Source organism: Rhinopithecus bieti, unplaced genomic scaffold, assembly GCF_001698545.2.
Source record: "Rhinopithecus bieti isolate Rb0 unplaced genomic scaffold, ASM169854v2 scaffold_10548, whole genome shotgun sequence".
Lineage (NCBI taxonomy): Eukaryota > Metazoa > Chordata > Mammalia > Primates > Cercopithecidae > Rhinopithecus > Rhinopithecus bieti.
Window position 1 is genome coordinate 1,369,014 of NW_016806834.1, and position 22,663 is coordinate 1,391,676.

At 47.9% G+C, this 22,663-nt stretch overlaps 4 protein-coding genes across 5 annotated transcripts in view; 1 reads left to right on the forward strand and 3 right to left on the reverse strand.

The window, feature by feature from the left end:
• Positions 1-621: 621 nt before the first annotated feature.
• Positions 622-8,346, reverse strand: MLLT11 (MLLT11 transcription factor 7 cofactor). The gene is made up of 2 exons (XM_017877748.1): positions 7,702-8,346; positions 622-1,111 (listed from the first exon to the last, which is right to left on the reverse strand). The coding sequence occupies exon 2, from the start codon at positions 1,103-1,105 to the stop codon at positions 833-835; it is 273 nt and encodes a 90-aa protein (XP_017733237.1). The 5' UTR covers positions 1,106-1,111; positions 7,702-8,346; the 3' UTR covers positions 622-832.
• A 258-nt stretch (positions 8,347-8,604) lies between these two features.
• Positions 8,605-17,251, forward strand: CDC42SE1 (CDC42 small effector 1). The gene is made up of 5 exons (XM_017877749.1): positions 8,605-8,775; positions 12,239-12,553; positions 13,100-13,210; positions 13,898-13,988; positions 14,900-17,251. Exons 2-4 carry the CDS (start codon positions 12,500-12,502, stop codon positions 13,970-13,972), a joined length of 240 nt encoding a protein of 79 aa, XP_017733238.1. The 5' UTR covers positions 8,605-8,775; positions 12,239-12,499; the 3' UTR covers positions 13,973-13,988; positions 14,900-17,251.
• On the reverse strand, positions 16,830-21,372 carry CUNH1orf56 (chromosome unknown C1orf56 homolog). 2 transcript variants are annotated; one of them, XM_017877746.1, is made up of 2 exons: positions 19,678-21,372; positions 16,830-17,777 (listed from the first exon to the last, which is right to left on the reverse strand). In XM_017877746.1, the coding sequence occupies exons 1-2, from the start codon at positions 20,683-20,685 to the stop codon at positions 17,688-17,690; spliced, it is 1,098 nt and encodes a 365-aa protein (XP_017733235.1). In that variant the 5' UTR covers positions 20,686-21,372; the 3' UTR covers positions 16,830-17,687. The 2 variants fall into 2 exon arrangements, with proteins under 2 accessions (XP_017733235.1, XP_017733236.1); XM_017877747.1 differs by having other exon boundaries at positions 16,830-17,781.
• Positions 21,373-21,500: 128 nt separating this feature from the next.
• The window catches only part of BNIPL (BCL2 interacting protein like), an 11,658-nt gene continuing 10,495 nt past the window's right edge, over positions 21,501-22,663 (reverse strand). The window contains exons 9-10 of the mRNA XM_017877750.1: positions 22,343-22,441; positions 21,501-21,868 (exon numbers count right to left, since the gene is read on the reverse strand). Coding sequence (XP_017733239.1) covers positions 21,832-21,868; positions 22,343-22,441 — 136 coding nt within the window. The 3' untranslated portion in view covers positions 21,501-21,831. The remainder of the gene's footprint in view (positions 21,869-22,342; positions 22,442-22,663) is intronic.

The window sequence follows — 22,663 nt, forward strand, 5'->3', positions numbered from 1 at the left end:
AAAAAAAAAAAAAAAAAAAAAAAAGCATGAGACTTATCACTTTAGCCTTTTAGAAATACTGTTTCATAGCAGATAACTTCAGATTAAAACTTCCGAGGTTTTCATCACCCCTTGAAGAAATATTTGTGTTTACTGGCCTGGAGCAGGAAATCAGGAAGTTTTTTTTTTTTTTTTTTTGAGACGGAGTCTCGCTCTGTCGCCCAGGCTGGAGTGCAGTGGCCGGTTCTCAGCTCACTGCAAGCTCCGCCTCCCGGGTTCACGCCATTCTCCTGCCTCAGCCTCCCGAGTAGCTGGGACTACAGGCGCCCGCCACCTCGCCCGGCTAGTTTTTTGTATTTTTTTTAGTAGAGACGGGGTTTCACCATGTTAGCCAGGATGGTCTCGATCTCCTGACCTCGTGATCCGCCCGTCTCGGCCTCCCAAAGTGCTGGGATTACAGGCTTGAGCCACCGCGCCCGGCCTAAATCAGGAAGGTTTAAAGAATCTCTGAAGCTGATTAAAATAGAGTTAAAAATCAGTTTTCCATTTTGCACTACTATACTACTTTCAGGTGTCCCCAATCAGGCCTAGTTTCTGGAGTTAATATTTGGGGGGGAAGGAGGAATCCCTGTGACCCAGTAGTCCACTGCTTGAACCTTTACTTTGTGACTTGAGGGCTTTTGAGAGAAATGGAGTAGACAGATAAATAAATACATAGAACTCAACTCTGGCAGATTCATCAGCACCACCAACACAATAGAGAGAGAAGATTAAAATGGGAAAGGAGTGGAAAGGAAGGGGCTTGAGAGGGAAGACAATGAGGGCAAGGTGGTGGGAGAGAGAAGTCTTGGCCTTAGAGCAAGTCCAGTTCGAAGGAGTGGATGCTGGCAATGGGAGCTCTCCAGAAGTTGAAGGTGCTGTACTCAAGGAGGCCATCACCTTCAGGGTTTTTCTCCTGGTCTGCTGCAGTTGCTGGCCCGATCATTTTGCCAACGCTGCTGTCTTTTATCTTGTAGGTGGCTGTATCTGACAGACCCAGGCCTTCCAGCTCCGACAGATCCAGTTCTGGGATGGGCATCCTCCAGAAAAGAAAGGAGCTGTACTGGCTACTCACAGGGTCCCTCATAGCTTCCTAGAAAGAAACCACTTGTCAGTTTTCATGCTACAGCAACTTCTTTGTGGCCCATGGCCTTTCCTTGCTTAGATACTCCACATACCGGTAAAAGGAATTTCTTTTAGAAAATTGTATATCTTCCAAGCCCACCAGTAAAAGGAATTTGGGGAGAAAAAAAAAGAAACTCAACATCCCCAATTACCTCTGGAGATAATCCAAGTTCCCTTGGACAAGCTTCAGAAACCCTTTATTATGAATTTCTACTATTTTCTAAACTTCTCCCATTTGGAATGACTTATGCACCATCTATTGCATCAAACTGATCTTGGGTCTGATTTTCAAGGCCTTCCAAAATCTAGCCCATTCTTCCCAGCAGTGGTATAGCCTCTGTTAGAGTTATGCTCATTCCTGTCTTGCTTAACTCTCTCCATTCTTCACCTTAAAATACTTCCCATGTTTCAGCCAGGTGCGGTGGCTCATGCCTGTGATCTCAGAACTTTGGGAGGCGGAGTGGGTGGATCACTTGAGGCCAGGAGTTCAAGACCAGCCTATCCAACATGGGGAAACCCTGCCTCTACTAAAAATACAAAAAATTAGCCAGGCATGGTAGCTCATGCCTGTAGTTCCAGCTACTAGGGAGGCTGAGGCACGAGAATTGCTGGAATCCAGCAGGGTGAGGTTGCAGTGAGCCTTCCAACCTGAGCAACAGAGTAAGATTCTGTCTAAAAAAAACCAAAAAACAAAAAAACTCTCCACATTTCAGGACTCCATTCAAGAGCTCAGTGGCTCACACCTGTATTCCCAGCACTTTGGGAGGCTAAGGCAGGCAGATGGCTTGAGACCAGGAGTTCCCGACCTGCCTGGGCAACATGGTGAAACTCCATCTACAAAAAATACAAAAAATTAGCTGGGCCTGGTGGTGCACGCCTGTAGTCCCAGCTACTTGGGAGGCTGAGTGGGAGAATCACTTGAGCCTAGGAAGCAGAAGTTCCAGTGGGCTGAGATTGTGCCACTGCACTCCAGCCCGGGGAATAGAGTGAGACCCTGTCTCAAAAACCAAAAAAAAAACTTCCTCTATAGAGGAACCCCCATTCCCCTAGCCCAAACTCCTATTATACTTAAAAATACTTTACTTCCTCCTCCTGACTTTGGTTTAATAGCTCATAGTATGTGTGAAAAGGCCTTCCATGACTTTTCTGCTATTTTCCTTCTTGCCTTCTAAACCCTACTATAAACTCACCTCTTCCAGATAACTTCCTTAAACTTACTCAGCTTCATCTACTCTATTTCCTCTAGCATCTCCCCCAACACCCTGTAGAGTTTTACCTAACTCCATCAGTTTGGGATTATAGATCACTGTTACTGTATTTTATGTACAGGGATGGTGTTGTTGCTCTCTGAATGGGGAAACGCAAAGGGCAGTAGAGAGCAAGCTAGAATCTGAGAAGAAGAAAAAGCTCTTTGACAAACTGACTCCTTTTCTTACAACCAGACTATGTATAAAAAACTGCTCAAATAGTCCCTGAGTGTTTGGTAGAGCTATCTTGCAATTTAAAAAGCTAAAGGAAATTTTATGAAATATTAACTCAAAAGGCCTAAAATCTCTATGTCATTGACTCAGAGACATGTACACAGGGTACAAAATACATTCAAGAAAGACATGCATGCAAGCATATGTTGCATTAAAATCAAGTCAAGAACATAAAGTAAGACTACACAGAAAATTAAAGTGCTATTCACTAATGTAAATAGTAATGAAATTTTTGATTTAATATAGTATGAATTTAATTATCAAATACTCCAAATTTTGCAAAAGGTCCCTTTTTTGGCTAGCTTCCCCTTCCCCTCCACAAATGCTCTCCACCCCTACTTCATATATCTTTACATCTATTATTATCTTAAACGGTATCATTTACTTAGAGGGTTTCGACAGTGCCTTGTAACACAATGTATGTTCAATAAATGCTTCCCACTATCCTTCATTTTAAATTATCCAGGTATTTTAGGCAAAGGCAATTTCTAATTATCACTCTGTTCTTAGAGATACATGATTAGCAAATATATAGATTAGAAAGATACATCTCTTGGAGCCACACAGATACACCCAAATATCCTTTGTCCAGACCCTTTGTGGGCATCCAAGGCCTACTCAACAGGGCCTTGCTGTGTCATGCTGCCACTACGGGGAAGAGGGAAGGACAAGGTGGTGGTAGAGGGGAGCGGAAGCTCTCTGGCATCTCATAATGTGTGCCTCAGTCAGAGCTTGGATTTTCCTATTAGCATTCCCCCAACCAATTCCTCTAAGCTGCAAATAATCATTCTTTTCCAGAATCTGTCCCCATACCTAGGAGATTTCCCAAGGATAAAAACCAGTCTACCTTCTCTGTACACGAGTTTCTACACAAAGACATTCAAGGCTGCTGATTAACTTTCCCTCACTATTTAATACCTTGCCATTCCCATATAGTAGCCCACAGGTAAGCCTTAACAATCCATTTCTCTCTAGCCTACTCTCTTTCAGAACGAAACTCAGGTGCTAAAAGAACTTTCCTGGCCAGGCACAGTGGCTCACGCCTATAATCCTAGCACTTTGGGAGGCAGAGGCAGGCAGATCACGAGGTGAGAAATTCAAGACCAGCCCAACCAACATGGTGAAATCCTGTCTCTATTAAAAATACAAAATTAGCCAGGTGAGGTGGCGCATGCCTGTCGTCCCAGTTATTTGGGAGGCTGAGGCAGGAAAATTGCTTGAACCTGGGAGACGGAGGTTGCAGTGAGGCGAGATCTCGCCATTGCACTCCAGCCTGGGCAACAAGAGTGAAACTCCATCTCAAAAAAAAGTAATAATAAATAAATAACTTTGCTGTGCTGTAATGGGGGTCTCTTTTCTCTGATCCCAATGCTGGAGTATACTGATGATAATGAGAGCAAATGGATTGGAAATCCATTTGGATTTAAAGTAAGGTTCAGATTGGAAGAAGGTCTCTTAACAGAATCAGATACTCTTCTGTGCATTAATGGATCTATCACTTTCTCTACTCATTCTACCCAAGCCCTGCTTGATATTATATGACTATTACAGCTGCCTACAGCCTCCATCCTGCTACTTACTAGCCAAGGGTCAAGAAACATTAGTTGTGGCAGGGCGCAGTGGCTCACGCCTGTAATCTCAGCACTTTGGGAGGCCGAGGCGGGCAGATCACGAGGTCAGGAGATCGAGACCATCCTGGCTAACACGGTGAAACCCCGTCCCTACTAAAAATAAAAAAAATTAGCCGGGCGTGGTGGCGGGGTGCCTGTAGTCCCAGCTACTCGGGAGGCTAAGGCAGGAGAATTACGTGAACCCGGCGGGCGGAGCTTGCAGTGAGCCGAGATAGCACCACTGAACTGCAGCCTGGGTAAAAGAGGAAGACTCCATTGCAAAAAAAAAAAAAAAAAAAAAAAAAGCATTAGTTGAAATGTTCCCAAAGGAGCAGAAAGAACATTCTACCGCCTCCAAAAACAACCCCAAGTTTCAAAAGGCCTTTCTCCAACACACCCTATTGGGTCTCACCAGGTCAGAGACTCCTAAGTGATGGCCTTAAATGGTTCCAAAATGTTCCAGTATAGTGTGAAATGACTGTACCAAGGCAGAAAAAGAAAGTGTTAATCTAGAACACAGTGATGTGTGAGAGTGTGGGGGCTTCAGGAATGGTGAGTGGGTAGGCTAGAATGTTTTTAATGTTAAAGTGAATTCTGCGTTGTTCTTTTCTTCTTAGTTTAAGTTCCAAAATAAACCCTGGGAACTGAGCATTACTCAGCAGAGAAGCTGCTTAGAAGGAGGGTGATGCAGGGATTGGAGCAGGGTGGGGGAGCATATTGGAAAGGTGAGGTCATCATCCTATGATACTCAACTCTGATAATCTCCATAGTACTTTGCTGAGATGTTCACAGAGAGCTAAAAAAAAAATGCTTGTATCCATTAACCAACCTCCCCCTGCTTAAATCTGGGACTATAGAGATCCTAAGAAGCATACCCTAGGAGTCAGTACTGTTACGGACTTGTGGCTATAGGGATTCTTATTGTTACCAGTTATTTCCCCAGCTAGCTGGGTTGTTTTCTCTCTCCTCCCTGACAAGTCTTCTCCAGAATGAGCTTAGTATAATGCAAGGCACATTATAGGCTCTTTGAAAAATAGAATCGCCGGGCGCGGTGGCTCAAGCCTGTAATCCCAGCACTTTGGGAGGCTGAGACGGGCGGATCACGAGGTCAGGAGATCGAGACCATCCTGGCTAATACGGTGAAACCCTGTCTCTACTTAAAATACAAAAAACTAGCCGGGCGACGAGGCGGGCGCCTGTAGTCCCAGCTACTCGGGAGGCTGAGGCAGGAGAATGGCGTAAACCCGGGAGGCGGAGCTTGCATTGAGCTGAGATCTGGCCACCGCACTCCAGCCTGGGTGGCAGAGCAAGACTCCGTCTCACAAAAAAAAAGAAAAAAAGAAAAATAGAATCATGGGGCTGGGTGCAGTGGCACACACCTGTAATTGCAGCACTTTGGGAGGCCGAGGTGGGTGGATCACAAGGCCAGGAGTTCAAGACCAGCCTGGCCAAGATAGTGAAACCCCGTCTCTACTCAAAATACAAAAATTAGCTGGGTACGGTGGCAGGTGCCTGTAATCCCAGCTACTCGGAAGGCTGAGGCAAGAGAATCGCTTGAACCCGGGAGGTGGAGGTTGCAGTGAGCCGAGATCGCACCACTGCACTCCAGCCTGGGCGACAGAGCGAGACTCCAACTAAGAAAAAAGAAAAAGAATCATGGGGGGAAAAATCACAGAATTTTAAAACTAGAAGACATCTTAGAAATTAATGGGAAGACTTCCAGCCAGTTTCTATATAATCCAGGTCTCATAATTCCCAATCTGATCCCTTTTTGTGTTGTACATGGATAGTTGCCAACAGTTTTATATAAACCTATACCAGTATTCCCAAACTTAAAATAATTCTTAGTTGCTGAAGAATAGATATTCCGTAGGTTAGGTGATTGTTCCTATAATTGTGATCTGAATGGGGAAAAGCAAAGGGCAGTAGAGAGGAAGCTAGAATCTGAGAAGAAAAAGCTCTTTGACAAACTGACTCCTTTTCTTACAACCAGACTATGTATAAAAAACTGTTCAAACAGTCCCTGAGTGTTTGGTAGAGCTATCTTGCAATTTAAAAAGCTAAAGAAAATTTTATGAAACATTAACTCAAAAGGCCTAAAATCTCTATGTCATTGACACAGAGACATGTACACAGGGTACAAAATACATTCAAGAAAGACATGCATGCAAGCATATGTGGCATTAAAATCAAGTCAAGAACATAAAACTAAGACTACACAGAAAATTGAAGTTAAAATACTATTCACTAATGTAAATAGGAATGAAATTTTTGATTTAATATAGTATGGATTTAATTATCAAATACTCCAAATTTTGCAAAAGGTCCCTTTTTTGGCTAGCCTCCCCTTCCCCTCCACAAATGCTCTCCACCCCTACTTCATCTACCTTTACATCTAATATTATGTTAAACGGTATCATTTACTTAAAGGGTTTCGACAGTGCCTTGTACCATAACATATGTTCAATAAATGCTTCCCACTATCCTTCATTTTAAATTACCCAGGTATTTTAGGCAAAGGCAATTTCTAATTTATCACTCTGTTCTTAGAGATACATGATCAGCAAATATATAGATTAGAAAGATACACTCTCTCGGAGCCACACAGACACGCCCAAATATCCTTTGTCCAGACCCTTTGTGGGCATCCAAGGCCTACTCAACAGGGCCTTGCTGTGTCATGCTGCCACCATGGGGAAGGGGGAAGGACAAGGTGGTGGTGGTGGTAGAGGGGAGCGGAAGCTCTCTGACATCTCATAATGTGTGCCTCAGTCAGGACTTGGATTTTCCTATTAGCATTCCCCCACCAATTCCACTGAGCTGCAAATAATCATTCTTTTCCAGAATCTGTCCCCATAGCTAGCTCCTGTGGGCTATACTGATTTCACTATGGAATCAGGCAGTTCTCCAACACAGAGGCCCCCACCTTTCCTATCCCAGGCTGCCTCTTTCTTTGGAGCAAAGATTTGAGGTGGAGTGAAAGAGATTGTCCAAAGAAAGGTCAGGATTACACTGAACATTATCCCATATAACCCCCTCCCAAACTGCCTCCTACAGAGAAACATAGAACACTACAGAAAAAAATTGCAAGTATAGGGAAGTAGAGGGCAGAGAGATACAGTAGGACTAACGATTCATCAAATAGCTGGTAGAACAAATTATGGTTTGAAAAGGAAGATAAGTAGACTGAAGATATTAAATACACAGGACAATAAATTACAGAAAAGGATACTTGAAATAAGGAGGTAGGTGCTGAGAAATAACTACATGTAAATTGTTAGCAATTAATGATCTGTACAAGGTAACAAGGCATGGATGCTGTGAAGAAATAACTACCCATTGTTCATAGCGCCCCCTTCTCTCCTCTTCAGCTGTCCCCCACCTTATGTGGGGTCTTTCAATCTAACCATAAGCAGCTGCTCTTCTATCTTTGCAGCCCCCTGCTCCCCTCCCTCAGTTTGGTTTACCTGTTATCAATCAATTATTGGCGTGTTCCAAAGATGGAGGGACTGCCTCGGGGGCTCCGGGATCTGCGCCGGGCTGGAGAAAACCAAAGCTGTTGGGGCTTTGACGGCTTTGTCTTCTCACTCCTTTTCCCTCTTCAGTGACTGAGTCTGTCAGTTAACTCTCCCCCTGCAATGCAGCCCCTCCTAAGAAGGGCGGAAGGATTCCCCGCCCCCTCCTGCCTGACTCGGCTAATTCAAATGATGGGTTCCAGAACACTTGAGGGAAAGAGACGATTAAAGCGTCTCCGTAGGCTCATTGGTCTGCGCTATTATTCCCGATCTCCTCCAGCACCCCCGTGCTGACTGGGGACGCAATGAATGAGCAGTTAACTGCCCTCTAATTTTAGGTCCTCTAATTTATGGACTTGAAATCTTAACTCTAGACTACAATGGAAAGTAGTGTTCCTTTCTTCTACAATTTAAGGACTTCAGGTTACAAGGTGTTTTAAGAATCCTATTTTCCACCCCTTCTCCCAATCCCTGATCCTCCCGACTCGCCTCTCTACCCTCACAATGGGTAAATAAACCTAGTCCTATTCCATTTTGGGTAGAGCACAAAAGAGATTTGGGGTGGGGGGGCGTGCTTCTGCGAATCTCTGAACTTGGTTAGTTCTCGGGGTTTGGGGGGCTCCGCTTCGTTTTGCCCCGACATGCCTGGCGCGCAAAGGGAACGTGAGATTTCGGGGGCCCCGGCTTGGGTGCCAGGCCCTTATCTAGGTGTCCGCATTCTCCGGTTCTCCCCTCAGGGGCGGCGGCCTTGGGGCGCTGCAGAGGCACCACCCACGCCCCGCACAGTGCAGTGCCTCCGCAGTCCAGAGGGGAGCGCTCGGCTGTGCGCTCGGCTCCGAGCCGGACGGGTTTCGTAATCGCGTCGCCGCCGCTTCCGCCCTCAGCCGGCCCCACCTCTGCCGGCTCGTCCTGGGCTCCCCCACCGGGCCGCAGAGCTATCCCGGGAAGCCCACACTGGCGGCCACGGAGCAGAGCCCCTAACCCCCTCCAGCTGTAGCTGAACTTCTGGATACCGGAGAATAGCAGGTGAGGCCGTGCAGTTGGTCCCCTGGCCCGCCCGCCGCGCCGGCAGGGCCGGGCGGAGACACACCGGATGCGGGGTGTAGGGAAGGCGGATGTCTTGGGCTGCAGAGATGCTGGGGCGTTGGGAACGGGGTGCGCGCCCGGGGTGGCCGTCCTCATCCACGCTCCTGGGGCGCGCAGGCTGAGGCTGCTGAAGCGTAGAAGGAAAAGAAGGAACTGGAATGTTGGGGTGGGGGTGGGAAGGAGAGGGTCCGAAAGATTCCCAGGGAGGTCCCAATCCGGTTAAGGGTTGGGAAGAGCAGAGAACTTCTGGGTAGAGTTGGGTAGTGGGGGGAGACAGATATGGAATCTGTGTGATTGAATATATTTGGGGAGGGGAGGCTTAGGGCCTAGCCCTCTTTCCTCTTAAGCCCCCAGAAGACTTTTCCTGGGGAAGGGGAAGGTTGGTGCTGGGCCTGTCACTTGGCTGAAATATGGAGTCCACTCCACTTCTCCAGAGCCCCTCCGCAGCCCTCCATGTCTAGGGGTCTCCACACAGGGACCAGCTGCTGCCCCGGGCTTCTAGCCAGAATTGCCCATTCCATTCTCTCGATTCTTTCTTTCTCTCCAGCTGCTTCATGTGAGGGCTTGTCAGGCCGCGGGTTGGAGGCCTTAGGGCCAGAGGCGGTGGGACCGGGTGAACCGGTTTGGGGCCCGAACGGGACCAGAGAACTAGCCTGTACATCCTTCCTCCCTGGCACCTCTTTCCCAACCCTTCTGCTCACCTCCCAACAGCTTTGAGACCCTCAAGTCCTAGTGTGATCTTGGTGGGGGTGGGGGGTGACTTTCCCGGTTCCATATTTCACTCTTGCCATTTGGAACTCAGAGAGGCCGGGTTCTGAGCACCAAGGACGTGGCCTTATGCGGTCTAATCCTCATCCCTCCTGTTGATTTCTCAGCCCCTTCCCTATCCTATCCACTGTGGGGTTGGATTCGGATGGCTCTTCCGCCTGGGCTGACCAATTCAGGACTTCATTTTTCCTCAATCCACTCTCTTCTGGCTGCTTTAAAGAAGAGTGGCCGCCAGTGGCTCTTACTTCCTTTTTTGGCTTTGTTCCCATCCCCGCTTCCCTGCGCTACCATCACATTCACCCTGACCTGTCTTCACACTCTGACCCCACCCTCAAGTTTCAGAGACCCTAATGTCCTAGGGAATGGAATTTCCTGGTCACATCTCGTCATCATTGGTCATTTCATGCCAAGTCCCACACACACGCTTTCCCTCCACCCAGCTCTGGTCAGGTCCCTGGAAAAGAAACAGAAATGGCCTTGTTCTCTGCACTGCCCCTTTCCCTCTCTCCTCCCCCTCTCTTCTCCTCTTCGCTCCCAGCACTATCCACCTCTGTCCCTCAGCTTTGAGCAGGGCAGGAGATGTTGAGGGAGAGTCCAGTCACAGTACAGCCTGCCTGCTGGTGTTGGGGGTTTCCTCTAATTCTTCATTTTCCCCCAACCCTTACCACCTGCCACCACCACCATCAGGATAAACCCTATGACTGACTCACTGATGTCCCACTGACCACAGCTCTCCTCTCTGGACAGCTGTGTTTTAGCTTCCACTCCTTCTGGTTACTCCTCCCTTCCAGTGGTGAGAAGGGAAGTAAGAGAAAGCCTAGCCTCCTGGGTTCTCCCTTCCCCTAGAAGCTGCATTTGAGTGTTTGTGTGATCTCATCTCAAGGCTGTTAAAAAACCTCTCTGTGTGTGTGTGTGTGTGTTTTATATTTGAGACAGGGTCTTGCCCTGTCACCCAGGCTGGAGTACAGCGGTGCAGACATGGCTCACTGTAGCCTCCAACTCTTGGGCTCAAGTGATCCGCCTGCCTCAGCCTCCCCAGTACCTGGGATGACAGGCGCATGCTACTACACCCTGCTATCTCGTTTTTTCTTTTTCGTTTTGCTTTGTTTTTTTGAGGTGGAGTTTCGCTCTTGTTGTCCAGGCTGGAGTGCAATGGCACGATCTTGGCTCACTGCAACCTCCAGTTCAAGTGATTCTCCTGCCTCGGCCTCCCAAGTAGCTGGGATTACAGGAGCCCGCCACCATGCCCAGCTAATCTTTTGTATTTTTAGCAGAGATGAGGTTTCACCATGTTGGTCAAGCTGGTCTCAAACTCCTGACCTCAGGTGATCCGCCCGCCTTGGCCTCTCAAAGTGCTGGGATTATAGGCGTGAGCCACCACGCCCGGCCTATCTCTTGTTTTTAAATCAGTCTAGGGTGCCAAAGCATCAGTGTTCCTGGCCTGGAAGAAAGGGAGATTCCTGTTCATGTTAAAGTGTCATATTTATGAAACTCCCCTTTTTGGAATCTTTGAGGTTGTCTGTACTATAGGACTGGCGAAATGCAAGTGAGTCTAAGAAGAAACCCAGGTGTGTCCTACCCTGGCTGGCAGTAGTGAGAAGGGAGGAAGTTCTTCCCTGGACACTAGTACTATTGGAAAGTTCCTTGTGTCTGGTTGACTGATGAAGCTTGAGGATGGAATTGGTGAGGAGGGAGGGGAGAACAGGTCGCAGCTGGAGGAGAGCCTGGGCCCTATAGGGTGTGAGGCAGAGCAGAGTGGCAGATAGGACATGTGGACGGTGGGGAAAATATTCCTCATGGGACAGAAGATACCTGGCACATGTACCCACAAGCTGTACACAGATGATCTGTACTGGACACATGTGGAGATATGGCCATGCCACACATGTGCAAACAGAGGTGTACACACAGGAGTGCAGTAATACAGGACACAGATAAACAGAGTGTACACAGCCTTCAGGAAGGATCTCAAGGTCAGGTAATAAAGGAACTGCTAACTGGCTTCTGGGAGGGATTGGATTTCACTGGAGGGAAATCAGGAGGAACAGGGCAGCAAACAGGGGGAAAAAATTTCTCATTGTAGAAAGTCTTTCCTGAGGGCCAACCTAACCTGTCAGTTAGTCTCCTAGGACCTCAGTGGTCCAGGGCTCCCCTGTTCTTAAAGAAACTCTAGGCATTCAGGGCAAGGTAAGAAAAAAGGCAGGGACAGGGTGGAGACCTTGTTTGTGAGAACAAAAAACCACTATTTCCTCTTCAGAGTCACTTAAATGCCCCTCCCTTTCTGCCCTAAACTCAGAGAGAAGGGAGCTGGAGCTTCTAGCACCCCAAACTTTGCTAATTTCTGCCACCGTCCTTTGGTCCTCGCCCATCGTTTTAACTCTTAAGTGCTTCTAGCCCCCTTCCTCTCCCTTGGTACCACCAGTTGCTGCTCCTTAACCCCTTGGTGGCCTTTGGTTCTGTTCCTTTATCTTAAGAGGCAAACTGAGGTTCGTAGTGTTTGGGAACAAGTGTTGGTGTACAGGTCTCGGGCCTCAGGGAGAACTGGGAAGATACAGGCTCATCAGGAGGTTTCTCAAGGATTGGGGGAGGGGGAGATTTCTCATTGATCTTTCTTTTTTACTTTCTTCTAATCCAGGGTTCTGAGTCTGAGGAAGACATAACCTTGTGCCTGCCTGCCCACCTCTCTCTGGTCCTGTTCATCTCTCAGGCTCTGAGACACTGACCTTCACTGCTCAGTTAAGGGTTCCAGGGATTCTACTTTCTCTGGACCCATCCAGCTGAGTGAACCCAGGGTGTTGTTATATCTGGGGAGAGTGAGGAGTGGGTTGTCCAAACACCAGAGCAAGAGCCCTTTGGGGCCTCAGACAGAGGAGTGAAGCTGGAACCATCAGGGAACATGAGTGAATTTTGGCACAAACTGGGCTGCTGTGTGGTAGAGAAACCCCAGCCGGTGAGTCTTCCCACCCCCATACTAACCCAAAGAGCAGTCAATTACCATGTGCTGTGAGGTAACCACACCATCTAGGATCTGCCACCTAAAAAGCACACTTCTTGCCTCCCTCTGTATCAGGAGCTTCTATAGTCAAGCAGCTGTATATGTGGAATAAAGGGCATTGGGTGATGGAAGAAGTGAATACTCCTAGCTATTACCTCCTGTTCCTGTCCATTCTGAGCTGGGCGGGGTTTGTAGGTGGAGCTGCATACCTGTCAGTTTTCCCCATTATTTCGTCATCAGTCAGAGGTGACTTTGACGTGTCCTTTCTTTGTCCGGTGTTCATTCTACAGGCCACTGCCCTCACTACTCTGGTTCATGTCTTCTGTGTGCTTTTGTTGTTCCAGCTTTGCCTTTCATGCCGTAGTGGTTTCCCTGTTACAATGCCACATCCCCTCTTCCCACCAGGCCCTTAGCTTTTTAGTGGTTTTGAAGACTCTTCCCTTCCTCCACTCTCACTGGAGGAGGGGCCTTAAGACATGACTCCTTATCTTCTCCAAGCAGAAGAAGAAGAGAAGACGGATTGACCGGACCATGATTGGGGAACCAATGAATTTTGTCCACCTGACTCACATTGGCTCTGGGGAGATGGGGGCCGGAGATGGACTTGCCATGGTAACAAGGAAATGGGGAGAGGTTGATACGGGGGTGAGGTCTATAACCGTTCCTTCTTTTGAAAGTTCAAGCTAGGGACATATGAAAATACTCAATGGGGAAGTAAAAACCTGGGAGTCTAGTCCTGGTCACAAGTTGTGGAAACCCAAGACCTGGCATTTTAGGTGTCTGGGCCTAGGTTCTGTCATCTTTACAACTTAGCAGATTGTTCTTCACTGGGGTAGGGGGTATATATATCTTAATAGTTGGAGGGCTTTTTCCAAAAAGCTTATAATCCTCCCTTCTCCTAATTAAGAGCTGCTATCTCAGTATCAGAGTAAATCATATATTTAGGAGTGTTGGGACAGGAAAAAAGCTGAGCACCGTCATCCTAAACAATGTCTAAGATGCACTTCTGTTCCCAAAATAAGGGAAATGTGTCTAAAGATAGTCTTTTCCTGGATCCTGAAACTCAGGTATATAGGGGAGAATCCATTGTGAGGGAATATTAGTAAAAGACCCATTTTACCTCATCCTCATGAAGGCCAATGTGAAAAGAGGCATTGAGACTCCCCTAGGAGGAATGGCGGTTAGTAGACGGCTGCTATTGTCAAGGAGATGGGGTCAACCTTTTCCTTGGAGGGCACAAAGTAGAATTCTTGCTGTAGGATATGAAGACAGGAAGGTGTCTCACATCTGTTTTTTCAGACAGGTGCAGTTCAGGAGCAGATGAGATCCAAGGGAAACCGAGATAGGCCATGGAGCAATTCTAGGGGCTTATAGCTCCAATAATGGAATGGTGAGTGATTAGAGAAACCCACCCTACACCTCATCCCCCATAACAACACAACCTGACACCCTGACTCAGAACCCTGATCTCATGCAAGAAAGAGAGGTATGGCCAGGCGTGGTGGCTCATGCCTGTAATCCCAGCACTTTGGGAGGCTGAGCTGGGTGGATCACTTGAGGCTAGGAGTTCAAGACCAGCCTAGCCAATGAGGCAAACCCCGTCTCTACCAAAAAATACAAAAATTAGCTAGGCACAGTGGCATGCTCTTGTAGTCCCATCTACCTGGGAGGCTGAGGCATGAGAATCGCTTGAACCTGGGAGGTGGAGGTTACAGTGAGCTAAGATCGTGTCACTGCACTCCAGCCTGTGTGATAGAGTGAGACTCTATCTCAAAAAATAAAAAATAAAGAATGGGAGATAGGGAGGAATTAGAAGGGAAGATTCAAGAATGTGGGATCTTAGCTGGGCATGGTGGCTAACGCCTATAATCCCAGCACTTTGGGAGGCCGAGGTCAGCGGATGACTTGAGGTCAGGAGTTCGAGACCAGCCTGGCCAACATGGTGAAACCCTGTCTCTACTAAAAGTATAAAAATTAGCCAGGCATGATGGCGCACGCCTGTAATCCTAGTTACTCAGGCGGCTAAGGCAGGAGAATCACTTGAACTCGGGAGGCGGAGGTTGCAGTGAGCCTAGATCGTGCCGCTGCACTCCAGCCTGGGCAACACAGCGAGATTGTCTCAAAAAAAAAAAAAAAAAAAAAGTGTAGGATATAGAAAGACTGAGAGGGTGTTATGCAGATAGAAGAACACACTGTGGAAACAGCTTAAAGTCTGCACTAGGTAGTGCCTTCTTCTTAAAGCCTTGGTTTTCTTTGAGGCTAATCTTCTTTAAGAAAAAAAATTTTTTTTTTAAATTTCAGGTTCTGCCATCTTGAAACCCCCATTCTGTTTCCAGCCCAGAAGAAATGCTGCCCCTACCAGATCCCTCCTTGAACCAGTGATCTAAGGACCCCTCTTTTCCCTATCTGCCTAACAGTGCCTCACAAGGCTTGGGGGCTGGACTCCCTCTACTCCCTCTGGCTATAGCCCCTCCTGGAGATGGGGTCAAGGCAGCAGGACTGACCAAGTGACTACTGGTTAGCCAGAGGAGCTCAGCTGAAGCCCTGGACACCCTCAGATCTGAGATAGGAGTTCTCTAGGAACCTGGAATGAGTTCCTGTCTCCTGAATGATGGTCTGGGTGCCACCTGTTTTTAAACTCTTAACCTGGAACTCCTTAAATGGGGTAGGTGGGTGAGATTATCAAAGCTGAAGCTGGCTTTGCTGAGAAGCTCCCTACCTCCCTGCCGTTCTTTCTCCTGGAATGAACTAAAGCAGATGTCAAACGGGCTGGTGGGGGTGCCTACTCCCTTTTCCACTCTTTAGATTTCAAACCTTAGGCTCACAGCCCCTCAATATCTCTCTGCTAATACCAGTGTCTCTCTCTAGTTAGGCCTCTAATCAATCCTTTGTTTCTGTTTACCAGCTTCCCAGCAACTTTCCTCTTTTAAAATATTAAAAATTTATTTCAGGTTCTCTTAATTATCCCCATCCTGCTGTTGCCTCCACCCTTAACTCTATCCCTATTAGGAACCTTGTTGCCCACCGAATAAGAGTTAAGGTAAGAGATAGCTCTTCGCCTGATGACATTCCATTTAAGTCTTGGGGCATTTTTCCTGCCCTCTGCCAACCTCCCTGGTGGCCCAGGTAAGAGGAGGAAGAGGGGTCTGGAGAGAAACCCAGAATGCAGCAGAACTAGGAGTAAGTCTATCTCAAGGTGAACTTCTGATCATTGAGGATGGTGAGATAAATAGGTTGAAAACAATCATCTGTGAGTTTAGGCGTCTTAAGATCCTCACAGCACTGGAGCAGGGAGAGGCTCTAGAACAAGGTTTCACAACCGAGATGCCTTTGACCTTTTGGGCTGAAGTGTTCTTGGTAAGGGATACCTGTTTCCTGTTTTGTGCATTACAGGATATTTAGCAGCATCCCTGGCCCACCCTAGTTATGACAACCAAAAATGTCTCTATACATTGCCAAATTTCTCCTAGGGGGCAAAATCGCCTCCATTTGAGAACCACAGCCCTAAAGTCAAGATATTTTTCTCTGAAGTGATTTCTGCTTGGCACGCTACCCTCATCATGTTACTCATCTTAAGCCCGAGCCATGGATGAACTAGGAGCTCGTATAAATGAGCCTCAGCAGGGCTGCACATAATCTCCAAACAATTCTTTATTCAGTGTTTTGCTTGTGCTCGCGTGTTGCTGTAATGGACAGGTCCCATGCTCCTCTATTCTCGCCCTCTGGAGCAGTGGTTCCTGCAGTGTAGATATGAACAGGGTATGGTAGGATTGAGGATGGGGGAGAGAGAAGCAGTAGATACACTCCTTATCCTCCCCAAATTTTAAGCTCTATTTCTGTGCCCTAGTCCCAGAACCAGACATACGTTAGACTCAGGGAGTTTTGTCTGAAGACCAGGTCCCACTGCCCCCCCGCCCCAGCTGAAGAGTCTGCTTTAGGTGGGAAAACAACGTAGGAGCAGGGGTCTTTAGGCACTTTCAGTATTCTCAGGTGTTCTTTGTTCTGGCCCTTCCAGGGTAATTAGGAAGGCAGAACAAGACAGATGAGCTCCTGCCTGCTGTGAGACAAGAAGGCTGGGGTCTCATTCGATTTGCAACAGGAAACATCCTGTTTTATGGTAGTGGGGTCAGGAAGGTAGGAACTGGTATCCATTCTGCCAATTCCACCACCCATTCAGTTTGTTTATACCTACAGAGCAGTGACTGAGGTTCTATTTTTTTTTTTCTTTTTTAATTTCCATGTATTTTCTGCCATTTTTCAGGGTCTAAGATTGGTCATACATTCCCAATTTACTCTCAGTTCCAGTCAAGCTGGTTGCTCTGAAAGTAACCCAACTTGTTGCCGTAAAATACCTCAGTAGCCTGAGTGTTATACTAGAGATCTAAAGGGTTAACAGGCTAGGGTAGAAAGATTAGAGACTCCTGGAAATCTCTGGTTACCATGATCTTCAGCCCCATTTAATTCCTGTTCTTTGGACACAGTCTTTTTCCTTTGGTGCTCTCTTGCCTTTAGCTACCTTCTCTAATATGTATGCTACCATCACTAATAAAGTGATGGGAATGGGTTTGAGAGACATAATTTATATTAAAAAGTTGTTGGACTTTTAAATACATTTTTCAAATAAAAAATTTAAGCAAAATAGTTGCACAGTAATCATTGCAGGTGTGTGTTGGATTAAAGGATGGATGTGGCTAATGAAGATAACTCCTCCAAAGTGGCCAAGATGGAATTTTGTACCAACATTGCCCTTTTGAGGAGAGAGGGCCAAGTATTATGAAGGCAAGAAGACCAATGTCATCTTTCAAGGGCTCAACTCCTTGTTCTTCCTACTCCCTTTTCTTAGCATTTATTTGAGATTTTTCAAGCCTGTAAAAGAAGTAGTTGTTTTAAAACAATGTTGGAAATGAGGAAAATGAGCAAATCAACAAACTGAGGGACAGGGAGTAGGGAATAAGCCAGAGGCTGCTAGTTACACAGTTCAGTCTTAGTGATGAAGAGATTTATGTCTCTCCTCCCTCAGGTACCTCTGTAAAGAAACACAAGACCAAACAATGTATTTTCCAGTTTTGTTTTTCTGTTCTGAAAATATCTAGTGGGTGCTAGGATTGAAAGGGCATGAGAGGTTGAGATGCTGACATCTCCTCATGTGGATGAAGTGGCTGTTACCTCCGGTTTCTGTCTATCTGGGTAAGGAAAAAAAATAGAGAAAAAGGGAAATTACAACCACATCTATATTCTTTCCTTTCCTTGCTTCATCTCCCCCTCCCAGAAACCCATACTCCCTCAACTCTATTGCCCACCCCTTACTTATTTTTGTATGCAATAATGGTACTGGACACACAAGGAGAAAAACAGAAACAAGCAAAATGACCAAGCATATGCTTTGTTTATCGCCTTTCCCTCCTCAAAGTCCTATCATCCATATCAATTGAAACCTTATCAAGTCAATCAGAACCTTTGGTAATTCTGGGTAAAGCAGAGGACTACCCTTCCTTGTTCCGGAAGGACAGTTCTCCCAGATGGTAGTGGTGAAGAGGGTTGGCACTGGTGTCAAACCTGATTTAAATCTCATGGCTCTGCCACTTACTAGCTTTGTAAACCTCAATTTCTTCATCTGAAAAGCGGGGATAATAATACCTCATAGGGTGTGAAGATCGATTCAGGTAAAGTGCACATAGTAAGACCTCAAATTTTGGCAGTTGTTGCTGTTAAGCTGTATTAGGTCAAAACTATTAATTGATTAAGATCCTCCATATCTGTTAATTATCTATGCATCAAAGAGTCTTTATGGGCTGGGCATGGTGGCTCATGTCTGTAATCGCAGAATTCTGGAAGGCCTAGGTGGGCAGATCCCTTGAGCTCAGGAGTTGGAGACCAGCCTGGGCAACATAGCGAGATCTTGTTAGCCAGGCATGGTGGTGCAGTCTGTAGTCCCACCTACTCAGCAGGCTAAGGTGGGAGGATTGCATGAGCTCAGAAGATGGAGGCTGCAGTGAGTTGTGATTGCGCCACCACACTCCAGCCTGAGTGATGAGAGTGAGACCCTGTCTCGAAAAAAAGAAGTCTCATGGCCAGGGGCACAGTAGCTCATGCCTGTAATCCCAACACTTTGGAAGGCTGAGGCAGGAGAATTGCTTGAGCCCAGGAGTTAAAGACCATCCTGGGCAACACAGCGAGACCTTGTCTGTAAAAAAAATTTCCAGGGCTAGGCTCAGTGGCTCATGCCTATAATCCCAGCATTTTGGGAGGCCGAGGCAGGTGGATCACTTGAGGTCAGGAGTTCTAGACCAGCCTGGCCAACATGGTAAAACCCCATCTCTACTAAACAAAAACAAAAACAAAATTAGCTGGGTGTGGTAGTGGGTGAGTGCCTATAATGCCATCTACTCAAGAGGCTGAGGTAGGAGAATTGCTTGAACCTGGGAGGCAGAGGTTGCAGTGAGCCAAGATCATGCCATTGCACTCCAGCCTTGGCAATAAGAGTGAAACTCTGTCTAAAAAAAAAAAAAAAGTATTTCCAATCTTAACTATTTGGTCAATAATCACCTAATGAGCAGTAAGACATTTTACCTAATGACCAACCAGTAATTGCTCAATAAATAATAGGTGGAATCGGCCAGGCGTGGTGGCTCAAGCCTGTAATCCCAGCACTTTGGGAGGCCGAGACAGGCGGATCACGAGGTCAGGAGATCGAGACCGTCCTGGCTAATACGGTGAAACCCCGTCTCTACTAAAAAAATACAAAAAACTAGCCGGGTGAGGTGGCGGGCGCCTGTAGTCCCAGCTACTCGGGAGGCTGAGGCAGGAGAATGGCATAAACCCGGGAGGCGCAGCTTGCAGTGAGCTGAGATCCGGCCACTGCACTCCAGCCTGGGCGACAGAGCAAGGCTCCGTCTCAAAAAAAAAAAAAAAAAAAAATTGGTGGAATCAATGGCTAACAATGTGAATAACCAATGCATGTTATGAATCAATAACCAGGTAAGTCAGTAAAAACAATGGCTGGCTTAGCAACTGGGTTTTAGATAACAGGACTTTTCAGATCCCTCAACAAAGACTCTGGCTCATCACCAAACACTTACTGGTTGCATCTCTGTGAACACTGAAGAGAGGCTATTCCAAATATCCTCCAGGCCAATCCTGACCTGTTTCCAAAAAGCCAGGGCTGGGCAGGGGCTGGTGGGTGGCAGGCTGGGACTGCTTCTGAGGTGGATGGTGGGGAAGGGGGTAGTGGTGGTCCTGGTGGTACTGGTGGTGCTCTGAGAGGCACAGTTGGTGTCAGTACAGAGACTTGTGTCCAGGGGGCACTCTTCCCGAAGTCGGTTGCAGGGACACTGTTGGTAGGTGCAAGGCTTGTGCTCCGTGCGGAGTTGGCTCAGCGCCCCAACTCGAAGGCGCCCGGAAAGGCCGTGCAGCTTCCCAGAACGGCTCCGGCTCATGGTGCCCGACTTGCAGTGGCAGTGCCACGGGCCCCAGGGCATCAGCACCAGTCGCAGATCCTCAGGAGGTGGCATGGCTGTGGATGAGGGTGACGGCCACCGGCTCGGGGTAGACCCGGGTGTGGACCACTGGCTCAGGGTGGCCTCTGAGCCTGGCGGGTCCTCAGTAGACCTCCCGGGGGAGTGCGGCAGGCTTGAAGTCATCCTGATTTCAGGCTCCTGACTATTGGCTATAAACCTCGTGCTGGAACTCCCTGCTGTACTGGGAGTCGCACTGGGAAGCTCTCTGCTGGTGTTATCCTTTCCGGCATTAATCACAACCCCCTCTTCCGAAGACCCATCCTCCTCGTTAACGGTGGACGACCGGCTAAAGCCGGTGGACACCGTGGCGGCCAAGAGCTCGGCAGCCGCCGGTCCAGCCAGGCGGTCGGCGTCGGCCATGGCATCATTATCGTCCTCTAGGATTATCCTCGTCTTCCGGGGAAGAACAGGCCGGGCGGTGCTCCGGTAGCTGCGGGTCATGGGGCCCGCAGAGCGTAAACGGATCCTCTGCATTGCGGTCGGAGTCTGGGTCAGGCCTTGGGCCCCCGCCGCCCGGGGACCCAGACTCAGCAGCAGGACCCACAGCAGCGCGCTGGCGGCGGGGACCATGGGGCTGGGCTCTTGGGGTTGGGAGGGAGGCCACTGAGGCAGGCCCTGCCTCCTACCTTCGCTCCCTCCCTTCCGCTCTAGACCCACTGGGTCGTTTGAACCGAGGCCCGCGGGGAAGGGGGTGGGGTTCGACGCGCAGGCGCCCGCGCACTGCGCGGGGTGCTCCTAAGGAACCTCTGCGGCAAGAACTCTGCTAGAACCGAAAGAAGGTTTGGGATGCAAGGGGTGGTGAAAGAGTCGTTCACTTCTTTGGAGTAGAGCTTAAATGTCTCATCGCAGTTTATTAGTCTCTACAGTTCTAAATTTACTAAAGAGGGCAAAAATACAGGTTTTGAAAGCACTCCTTCCCAGGCTCACAGGCAGCAGACATGACTTAGAAGGAAAAAGGGAATACAGGGGTTCTTCAAGATTTAATGAGCTGACTCTCCCGGCTCCCAGCAGGCAGGCTGGCTGTCAGGTAAGCCTCTTCCATCCAAGATGGAAGGATCACACCCCTCCAGTTAGAGAGGAGGAAAATGAGGACCCAAAAAGATCATTTGCCCAAGGTTCTACAGCTAAAGTAGGATTAAAACCCAGAGCTCTGGCCGGGTGCGGTGGCTCACACCTGTAATCTCTGCACTTTGGGAGGCTGAGGCGGGCAGATCACGAGGTCAAGAGATCGAGACCATCCTCCTGGCCAACAAGGTGAAACCCTGTCTGTACTAAAAATACAAAAAAATTAGTTGGGCGTGGTGTGTGCCTGTAGTCTCAGCTACTTGGGATGCTGAGGCAGAAGAATGGCTCGAACCGGGAGGCAGAGGTTGCAATGAGCCGAGATGGCGCCACTGCACTCCAGCTTGGCCATAGAGCCGGACTCTGTCTCAAAAACAAAACAACCCCAGAGCTCTGCATATCCCATACAAAATGACCCTACATTCAGCCTTCCGCCCCAACAACTGGAATGAAAGTCACCCAGCAGATCAGCTTCCCAGTCTCAAAGCCCTGCTGAAGGCAGGGTCATGCAAAGGACAAAATCCCACTGAGAAGTGAAGATCCGGTGGTACTGAGGTTGGGAATAAGATGATTTACAAAACAGCTCAGATGTTTCAGGGATTCGGGTGTAGGCAGATCACTAACTGGTTCTAAGGCCTTTTATCCAGTCCTATGTTAGGTCCCTCCTGAGCCATGGAGATCCCGGTCCAGCCTAGGAGAGGGAGGGGAGAGAAGAGGTTCAAGGGCAGGACTTGGGTTTTACTTTCTGGTTTGGGGAGACAAGCCAGGTGAACTGAAAGAGCTAGATGATTGGGTTGAGTCATCATTTAGCACTTTTGCTCCCTAATACCCTCTCCCCCACTGGATATCATCTGTTCACTGCCAACACATCTCTTCCTAATTTCTAGGGCCAGTCTGAATCTCCTCTGCACTGTGATTATTCCTTTATTTCTTATTGCCTCTGCACTTATATATATAGGTTTTTTTTCATTTATTCTTGTTGGATGCAGTAGTGTCCTTCATTTCTTCTCTGGGTGTGTGCAGTTTCCCCATATATATATTAAAGCACCCGAAAGCAGGGCCTCTGTCTTTTCGTTCTTTTGTATGTCCCCCAAGGCATTAAAAAAGTAGGGATTGGCTTTACACATCCCACCCCCAAAGCTTTATCCTTAAGTGTGAAACTCACTGTCTGACAGCTTCAGGGATGTGGACTTGATCCAGGGATATGAGTTGGGCCAGCTCCCCCAGGCTGTCCAGAAAACGGATTTTTCGTGTGAATTTGGAACTGAAAAGAGAGAATAAACCAACTGTGTTTTGTATTGGGAGAAGGGTTCCCAAAAATCCTTGCAAAGAAAAATGTAGAAGTAGGCCGGGCGCGGTGGCTCAAGCCTGTAATCCCAGCACTTTGGGAGGCCGAGACGGGTGGATCACGAGGTCAGGAGATCGAGACCATCCTGGCTAACACGGTGAAACCCCGTCTCTACTAAAAATACAAAAAAACTAGCCG